General features: G+C 43.7%; 2 protein-coding genes across 2 annotated transcripts in view; both read left to right on the forward strand.

Annotated features, from left to right (window-relative positions):
• The window catches only part of LOC123520296 (putative sodium-coupled neutral amino acid transporter 10), an 11,952-nt gene extending 5,649 nt beyond the window's left edge, over window positions 1-6,303 (forward strand). The window contains 8 exon segments of the mRNA XM_045282477.1: window positions 1-144; window positions 763-899; window positions 1,876-1,984; window positions 2,692-2,807; window positions 3,759-3,915; window positions 4,050-5,449; window positions 5,534-5,737; window positions 5,821-6,303. The exon segment at window positions 1-144 is cut by the window's left edge and continues 5 nt beyond it. Of these exon segments, the coding sequence (XP_045138412.1) occupies window positions 1-144; window positions 763-899; window positions 1,876-1,984; window positions 2,692-2,807; window positions 3,759-3,915; window positions 4,050-5,449; window positions 5,534-5,737; window positions 5,821-6,012 (2,459 nt within the window). The 3' untranslated portion in view covers window positions 6,013-6,303.
• Window positions 6,304-7,924: 1,621 nt separating this feature from the next.
• Window positions 7,925-10,000, forward strand: part of LOC123498662 (probable arginine--tRNA ligase, mitochondrial) — a 25,634-nt gene continuing 23,558 nt past the window's right edge. The window contains 1 exon segment of the mRNA XM_045245988.1: window positions 7,925-8,081. Within this exon segment, the coding sequence (XP_045101923.1) occupies window positions 8,046-8,081 (36 nt within the window). The 5' untranslated portion in view covers window positions 7,925-8,045.

The raw sequence follows: 10,000 nt of genomic DNA on the forward strand, positions 1-10,000 counted from the left end.
TGTTTGAGATCTACGACTCGGTCCAGGATCCAGATGTCCCCAAAATGAGGTCGGTTGTGAACAGCGCTTTAAATTTGTGCTGTGCTCTTTATATTTCCGTCGGCTTCTTTGGCTACATCGCGTTTGTGGACCAAGACATGGCTGGTGAGTGTTTGTCGGGTGTTTGTGGTGTTTGGGTACATTTGGGTACATTTGGGTGTGTTTTGGGTGCATTTCTGTGTGTTTTGGGTAAATTTTGGGTGTGTTTAGGGTGTTTTGAGGCCTTGGGGTGTGTTTGGGTACATTTAGGTGTGTTTTGAGTCCGTTTGGGTGTGTTTTGAGTCCGTTTGGGTGTGTTTTGAGTGCGTTTGGGTGTGTTTTAGGTGTTTGGGTCTGTTTTGGGTATATTTAAGTGTGTTTTGGGTATATTTGGGGTGTTTGTGTGTGTTTGGATGTGTTTTGGGTGTGTTTTGATGTGTTTTGGTGTGTTTTAGGTGTTTTGGTGTGTTTGGGGTATATTTAAGTGTGTTTTGGGTATTTTGGGTGTGTTTGTGTGTGTTTGGATGTGTTTTGGGTGTGTTTGTGTGTGTTTTGGTGTTTTGGGTGTGTTTTGAGTGTGTTTTGGGTGTGTTTGGGTGTATTTTGAGTGTTTTTAAATTTTAATAGAAAATTCTGTTTTCTTAATGTTTTTTCCTCCTATTCCTCTCTCTCTCTCTCTCTCTCTCTCTCTCTCTCTCTCTCTCTCTCTCTCTCTCTCTCTCTCTCTCTCTCTCTCTCTCTCAGGTAACATCATCATGAACCTTCCTCCCACACCACTGACAGAGGGGATCAAATTGTTCTTCACCGCCTCCCTGGCAATAAGCTTTCCCCTCATGATCTTCCCCTGTCGAACCTCCATACACTCCCTCTTCTACAGCAGGGTGAGTGAGGGAAGGGGATTGGATGGTAAAGAAAGGAATTGGAAGGGGATTTGAGAGGATTGAATGGTAAAGAAGGGGATTTGAGGGGATTGGAAGGGGATTACAGGGTATAGAAGAGGATTGGTAGGGGATTAGAGGGTAAAGAAGGGGATTGGATGGTTTTACAATAGGATTTAGAAGGTAATAAAGGGATTAGAGGGTATAAAAGAGGATTGGATGGGAAGGAATGGTATTGGAAAAGGATTGGATGTTAAAGAAGCAGTGTTGAAAGGGGATTGGATGGTACTGAAGGGGATTGAAAGCCACAGAAAGGGATTGAAAAGGTTTTGGACAGTAAAGAAGGAGAATGGATGGTAAAAAAGGGGGTTTGGAAGCTACAGAAGGGGATTGGAAGCTATAGAAAGGGATTTGCAAGACAGGGAAAGAGATAAGGAGATAAAATAAGGTTTGAATTCTCTCTCTCTCTCTTTCTCTCTCTCTCTGGCAAGAAGTAGAGATGAAGGAAGAGAAGAAGGTAAGTAGAAAGGAAGAGAAGGATAAATAGAGAGAAATAGATAAATAGAGAAGACATGAAGGAAGTAAGAAGGAAAAGGAGAAGAAGAGATGTGGAGAAAAGGGAAGGAGAAAGGAGATAAAGAGGAAGAGAGAGGAGGGAAGGAGAAAGGAAGAAAAGGATGTAAGTAGAGAGAGAGAGAGAGAGAGAGAGAGAGAGAGAGAACAACCTACATTTTAAATATTAGAAAATAAATAAATGAATAAATAGAGAGGGGTGAGAGAGAGAGAGAGAGAGAGAGAGAGAGAAGAAAGACAAAGAGATAAAATGGTGAGAAGGAGAGAGAGAGAGAGAGAGAGAGAGAGAGAAAAAAACACCTACATTTTGAAATATAAAAAAAAAAAAGACGAAATGGAAAAAAAAACAGTTTACGAATCGAGTCTAACCTAACCTAACCTAACCTTGCCCCCTCCCCTCCCCCAGGGCACACAGGGGCTGGTGGGGAGCTACATGCCCGAGGCGCGGTTCAAGGGCATAACGGTGTGCATTCTGGCGATCAGTCTGGTGGTCGGCATCCTCATCCCGAATATTGGTGAGTTGGTGGTGGTGGTGGTGGTGGTGGTGGTGGTGGTGGTGACGTGGATTATTTTATTGTTTTTTTATTTATTTATTTATTTTTTTTTATTTTCTATTTTTTTTTTTTTTTTTTTTTTTTTCATGTTGGTGGTGGTGGTGGTGGTGGTAGTGGTGATGGTGGTGGTGGTGGTGGTGGTGGTGGTGTGTGTGATTTTGGTTCTTTTATTTTTTTTCTTCTCTATTTTTTTTCTTTTATTGGTGGTGGTGGTGGTGGTGGTGATGATGGTGGTGACGTGATGTGGTGATTTTCTCTTTTTTTTTATTTTATTTATTTATTTTTCTTTTATTTTCTTTTATTTTTTTTTTTTTTTTTTTTCATATTGGTGGTGGTGGTGGTGGTAGTGGTGATGGTGGTGGTGATGGCGGTGGTGTATGAGTTATTTTGTCTTTTTTTTCATTATCATTTCTTTTATTCCTTTTTTTTTATATTGGTGAGTTGGTGGTGGTGGTGGTGCAGTTTTGTTTTTGTTTTGTTTTGTTTTTCCTATCCTTTTCCCTTTTTTTCCCTTTTTTTCCTATTCTCATATTGGTGAGTTAGTGACGGTGGTGACCCAGTGATTTCATTATCTTTCTCATTTCCTTCAGGTTTTTTTTTCCTTTCTATTCCTTCTTTCCTTTTTTTCCCTTTCTTTCCGCCTTATCTTATTTTTTTCCTTCCTCCAGAGTTTGTGTTGGGAATGCTTGGGTCGACAATGGGGGTGGTCATCTCACTGGTGTTGCCCTGCGTCATGTTTATCAAGGTCAACTCAAAGGCTTCCGTGGAGAGACTTGTGGCGCAGGTAAGCGTGTGTGTGTGTGTGTGTGTGTGTTTACCTAGTTGTGGTTTTCCATGGCCTGGGCTTTACGCTGGTGTGGCCCCGTCTCCATATCTACACTTATCCAATTTTTGTTTAAAGGTCTGCACACTCTTTGCTGACACCACTTCCTCACTCAAACTGTTCCACGTCTCAACACATCTTGGCGGGAAACTCTATTTTTTAACATCTCTCAGACATTTTCTCTTTCCAAGCTTTTTACTATGCGATCTTGTGCTTCTAATGTCATATTCTTCTCTCAGGATCAGATACTCATTATCCACTTGGTCCATTCCGTTGATCCATTTATAAACTTGTATCAGATCCCCTCTCTCTCTCTCTCCCTTCTCTGTTCCAGGGTTGGTAGATCCATAGCCTTTAGTCTCTCCTCATATGTCATCCCTTCAAGTTCTGGGACCATTCTTGTAGCCATTTTTTGTAGTCTCTCAAGCTTCCTTATGTGTTTCTTTTTATGAGAGGTCCACACTACTCCTGCATATTCCAATCTGGGTCTTATTATAGTACTTATCAATTTCTTCATCATTTCTTTGTCCATGTAGTGAAATGCTAGTCCAATATTCCTTAGCAAATTATATATATATGTGTGTGTGTGTGTGTGTGTGTGTATTTCCGTAGTTGTATTGTGCAGGGTTGGAGTGGGGCTCATTTATCCAATTTTTCCCTCAAGTTCACCACATTATACACTAACAACTTCACCACTCAATGCATTCCACTTCTCCACCGTTCTGTGTGGAAAACTGTACTTTCCAATGTCCTTCACACACTGCCTCATCCTGATCCTCTTTACAGTCATATCCTCTTAGTGTTGTTGTTGTTGTTGTTGTTGTTGTTGTTGCAGGGCTGATGATGATGATGATGATGTTATTTTCACTATTGTTGTTGTTGTTTTGATTGTTGTTGTTGTTGTTGTTGCAGGGCATAATGCTGATGGGTGTGGTGCTGATAGTGAGTGGCACATACCTGAACCTGACCCACACGGAGGTGGCGGCAGTGAGGGGGATGGAGGGGGGAGTGCAGCCCGTCATCGCCGTGCCCCCCGCCCTGCTGGGGGAGGGCCTGCTGCTGGAGAAAGGTGAGGGGAGGTGGTGAGGGGTGACGGGTGAGGGGTGAGGGGTGGGTGGCATAGAGGGGGTGGTGAGACACAGGGGTGCTATACTGGTGTGTTGCTGTGCTGACCACTGTGTGTGTGTGTGTGTGTGTCGGCAGAGGGCGGCGGCGTGGGTGTGAGGCGGCACGACCCGGCCCCTGCTGGTGTGGAGGAGGGCCGGCCGGCACCCTTGGAGGACCTGGCCACCCGCAAGGAACCTGTGGCCCCTGAGCCACCCCCGGAGGACCTGGCGGCAGCGGCAGTGGCAGCCAAGGCAGCGGTGGAGCGTGAGGCAGGGAAGGAGGCAGCGAGGGAGGGCGGGGCAGGGGGGGACTCACTGCACCCTGACGCCATACAGAAGGAGGAGAAGGAGGCACACCGGGAGGGTGGCGGCGGCGGCGGTGGTGGTGGTAGTGGGGTGGCGGCGGGGGCGCGGGTGGAGTACAAGCAGCAGGAGTTGCTGAAGAAGATTGAGGTGCAGCACCAGGAACAGCAGAAGATCCTGGCAGAGCAGAAACAGATCCTGCAGGAACTCAAGGACCAGAAGGCACAGCAGGAACTGCAGGACAGCCTGCGTGCTGCCGCCGCACCACAGCAGCCCAACGCTGCACAACAGATGCCCAACGCTGCTGCTGCACCCCAGCAGCCCAACGCTGCTGCACCCCAGCTGCTTAATGCACCACCACCACAGCTAGCCAATGCTGCACCACAACTCCCTGCCGCAGCACCACAGCAGCTTGTTGCCGCAGCACCACAGGCTCCTGCTGCTGCTGCACCACAGCAGTTTGTTGCTGCAGCACCACAGCTCCCTGCTGTTGCACCACCACAACTACTCAATGCTGTGCCACAGCAACCTGTTGCAGCAGCACTACAGCAGTCTGCTGCTGCGTACCAGGCTGTTCCTGCAGCAGCACCAGTAGCACCACAACAGCTTGTAGCAGCAGCACCACAGCAGCCTGCACCAGCATTACCACAGCAGCCTCTTGCAGCAGCAGCACCACAGCAGCCTGTTGCACCAGCAGCACCACAACAGCCTGTTGCAGCAGCAGCACTACCACAGCAGCCTGTTGCACCAGCAGTACCACAGCAGCCTGTTGCAGCAGTAGCACTACCACAGCAGCCTGTTGCAGCAGCAGCACTACCACAGCTGCCTGTTGCAGCAGCAGCACTACCACAGCAGCCTGTTGCAGCAGCAGCACTACCACAGCAGCCTGTTGCAGCAGCAGCACTACCACAGCAGCCTGTTGCAGCAGCAGCACTACCACAGCAGCCTGTTGCAGCAGCAGCACTACCACAGCAGCCTGTTGCAGCAGCAGCACCAGCAGCACACGAGCCTGTGGCAGCAGCACTACAACAATCTGCTGCTGCAGCACCAGCAGCACAGCAGCCTGTTGCACCAGCACTACCACAGCAGCCTGTAGCAGCAGCACCAGCACAGCAACCTGTAGCAGCAGCACCAGCACAGCAGCCTGTAGCTGCAGCACCAGCACAGCAGCCTGTAGCAGCAGCACAGCAGCCTGTAGTAGCAGCACAGCAGCCTGTAGCAGCAGCACCAGCACTACCACAGCAGCCTGTAGCAGCAGCACCAGCAGCACCAGCACAGCAGCCTGTGGCACCAGCAGCAGCACAGCAGGGGTCAGCTGTGGGTGGTGTGGGTGGCAAGGCTGTGGTGTCTGTGGGTGCTGTGCCGAGCAGGTCCACCGCAGCGGTGCAGCACAAGGCAGCGGCACCACAGCTGCCACACTACCCCGGGGTGGGCCGCGGGGAGGAGGCGGCCCAGCGTGGCCCCCAGGCCTACCTGGAGAAGGTGTCCCAGGCGGCCCCGGCCAAGCCACGCCGCACCAAGGCGCGCCACGACGAGGAGCGCCGCAAGAGGGCCGCGGGGCCTGACCCGGCACTGCAGGCCGCCCGCCCGCCCCCGCCCTGCCCCCTGTGGACCTCAAGACAGCACCGGCGGCGGCAGCGGGGCTCAGCGAGGCGGCCTATGAGTCCAGACACCTGCTGTGGGGCAACAGCCGCACCCGCCGCCGCCGCCGTGGTGGGCAGCGTGGCGGTGACGAGGAGTACTGGGATGAGACCTAGACGTGTGTGTGTGTGTCCACCACACCACACTCCACTCCACTCCACTCCACTCCACTCCAGTGTTCCTCACCACACAGTCAGTCAGTCAGTCAGTCAGTGAGTCAGTCAGTGAGTGAGTGAGTGAGCGCTACACTCACACCCCACACACCAATACTTACACCCCACACCCACCCCCCAACCCCATCCCACCCACTCCCATGCTGAACCACACTTAGACACTACTTATACACACACACACACACACACACACACACACACACACACACACACACACACACACACACACACACAAAAGAACAAACTAAACTAAATGAAAACTGTGCCAAAAAAAATGAAATAGAAAAGCAAAAAGAGAGAGAGAGAGAGAGAGAGAGAGAGTCAAAACCAGAAAAAAGAAGAAAAAAAAACATTACTTTTTTCCCAAGATTTTCCTCTTTAGTTTCCTACAGTGACACAAACTAAGAAAAAAGAAAAGAAAAAAAAAAAAAAATAAGCCAATTTCTGATAACCTACTTCATTCAGATAAGAGAAAAGGAAAAGAAAAAAGAAAATAAAGAAAAAAACAAGAAAATTTATGTATGTTTATGTAGAGAAGACATTTTGCAGTGTTAATATCTATGTATACTTATTACTATGCATTCACTATGTATGTATGTATGTATGTATGTATGCATTGATGTGTATACTGTATGCTGTATGCTGTATGCTGTATAGTGTATGCTGTATACTGTATGCTGTATGCTGTATAGTGTATGCTGTATAGTGTATGCTGTATGCTGTTAAGTAAGGCTGAGTTTTTATATATATGGGTGTGTGTGTTTGGGTGTATTTTAATGTATAGTGGGTTTAGTATACAGAGCGTGTGTGTGTGTGTGTGTATGTATGTATGTATGTATGTATGTATGTATTCTGACCCTTTTTCTCCTTTATTTTCAACTAAATCCTCCTCCTCCTCCTCCTCTCTTCTTCTTCTTCTTCTTCTTCTTCTTCTTCTTCTTCTTCTTCTTTATCATTTTCTTGTTCTTCTTATTTCCTTTTCCTTATCCCTATGTATGTATGTATGTATGTATGTATGTATGTATGTTTTTTTTATTTTATTCAGAAATACACATTAATAACATTTTTCCAGGTATGTCTATCTGTTTTATGTACATTTATTTAGTTTAGTGTCTGTGTGTCTGTCTGTCTGTCTGTATGTATGTATAAAAGTCTCTTATTAAATGTACCTGCTTAATAATCAACTACTATAATGTTTACAAAAAAATGTTACCATTGTATTTACTAATTTCTACTTTATTATAATTTTCTACGCATTTTCCCATTGTGTGTGTGTGTGTGTGTGTGTGTGTGTGTGTGTGTGTGTGTGTGTGTGTGTGTGTATAGTCTTTGGCCAGGTGTCTTGAATAAATATTTAGACATTGTGCAGTGTGTAATTTGAGAGAGAGAGAGAGAGATTTCATTATTCATTCTCTCCTCCTCCTCCTCCTCCTCCTCCTCCTCCTCCTCTCTACTCTACTCCTCCTCTACTCCTCCTCCTCCTCCTACTACTACTACTACTACTACTACTACTACTACTACTACTACTACAACAACAACAACAATACTACTACAACCACTACCCACACTACTACTACTACTACTACTACTACACTACTACTACACTACACTACAACAAGAACAACAACAATTACTACTACCACCAACCACTACTACTACTACTACTACTACAATTACAATTACTACAATTACTACTACTACTACTACCACCACCAACCACTACTACCACCACCACTACTACTACAATTACTACTACCACCACCACCACCACCACCACAATTCGTACCCCGTAAAAAACACTGAATCCTGAACCTGAAGGACCAAAACAAAGCTGATGATGACACTGATCCTGCGGGAAGCGGAGGAGACGAGCCGGGGTGTATGTCTCTCTCCATGGCATGTCTGACTGTCTGCCTGTCTGACTGTCTGAGTGTCTGTCTGTCTGTGTGAGTGTCTGAGTGTGACCTTGACCCGCCATGGCACACAAGATAAGGTCACTCATCTCAAATAAGGTACGTTTTTATTTTATTTATTTATTTTTTTATTTATTTACGTTGCCATTAATATTTTGAGGTTGAGTTATCTATGGTGTCTCTAAATATGGGGGAGGTTCTATGGTAGGCCTAAATTTAGTTGTGGTAAGGTATATTTGAAGTTTGAACGAATATATTCTTATTATTTATATTTTATTTTTTTTCCTTGTCTATTTTATTTATATTTTTTTTTCTGTCTTATACATATTTATTTTTTTCCCTATGTCTATTTTATTTACTTATTTTTTCCCCTCTATTTTATTTTCTTATTTTTTTCCCTATGTCTATTTTATTTACTTATTTTTTCCCCTATGTCTATTTTATTTACTTATTTTTTCCCTGTCTATTTTATTTATATTTTTTTCCCTATGTCTATTTTATTTACTTATTTTTTCCCCTATGTCTATTTTATTCCCTTATTGTTATACCCTATGTCTATTTTATTTACTTATTTTTTCCCTATGTCTATTTTATTTATATTTATTTTTATTCCCAATGTCTCATATATTTAATTTTTTTTCCCTATGTCTAACAATCTTGGTGACCTTTTGGGAAACCTAACCAAACCTAACCTAACCTTATTATTAATTTCCAATAGGATAAAATAGGGTTTGTAATGCTTATAGGCCTAAACTAACCTTATTATTAATTTCCGATAGGTAAAATAGGGTTAGAAATGCTTATAGGCCTAAACTAACCTAACTTGTCCTTATTATTAATTTCCGATAGGTAAAATAGGGTTAGAAATGCTTATAGGCCTAAACTAACCTAACTTGTCCTTATTATTAATTTCCAATAGGATTAAATAGGGTTTGTAATGCTTATAGGCCTAAACTAACCTAACCTAACCTTATTATTAATTTCCGATAGCTAAAATATGGTTAGAAATGCTTATAGGCCTAAACTAACCTTATTATTAATTTCCGATAGGATAAAATAGGGTTAGAAATGCTTATAGGCCTAAACTAACGTAACTTGTCCTTATTATTAATTTCCGATAGCTAAAATAGGGTTAGAAATGCTTATAGGCCTAAACTAACCTAATCTAACCTTATTATTAATTTCTAATAGGATTAAATAGGGTTCGTAATGCTTATAGGCCTAAACTAACCTAATCTAACCTTATTATTAATTTCCGATAGGTAAAATAGGGTTAGAAATGCTTATAGGCCTAAACTAACCTAACTTGTCCTTATTATTAATTTCCGATAGGGTACAATAGGGTTCGTAATGCTTATAGGCCTAAACTAACCTAACCTAACCTTATTATTAATTTCCAATAGGATTAAATAGGGTTAGAAATGCTTATAGGCCTAATTTAACCTAATCTAACCATATTATTAATTTCTGATAGGATAGAATAGGGTTTGTAATGCTCATAGGCCTAAACTAACCTAATCTAACCTTATTATTAATTTCCAATAGGATTAAATAGGGTTAGAAATGCTTATAGGCCTAAACTAACCTAACTTGTCCTTATTATTAATTTGCGATAGGTAAAATAGGGTTCGTAATGCTTATAGGCCTAAACTAACCTAATCTAACCTTATTATTAATTTCTGATAGCTAAAATAGGGTTAGAAATGCTTATAGGCCTAACTTAACCTAACCTACCCAATGGTTTAACAATTTCATGAAGGTCGTTTAGACATTGGCATTTTTTTGGATATTTCCCGGCCTGCGGCAATGTCACACCTGTACGAACACACACCTTAATTCACGCACTCCGCCCATTATCTCTTATTTCTTCTTTATTCAGCATTCTTTCATTATTTTCTCTACTTTCCTCTTCCCAAGCACCTTTTTTTCCCTCTCGTTTTCTTTGTTTCCTTCAATCTCCTCCTTATTCCTTGCTTCAACTTAATACTTGGTGACTGAATGGGTGTTGTGGTGCATGG

Source organism: Portunus trituberculatus, chromosome 7 (genome assembly GCF_017591435.1).
Source record: "Portunus trituberculatus isolate SZX2019 chromosome 7, ASM1759143v1, whole genome shotgun sequence".
Taxonomy (NCBI): Eukaryota; Metazoa; Arthropoda; class Malacostraca; order Decapoda; family Portunidae; genus Portunus; species Portunus trituberculatus.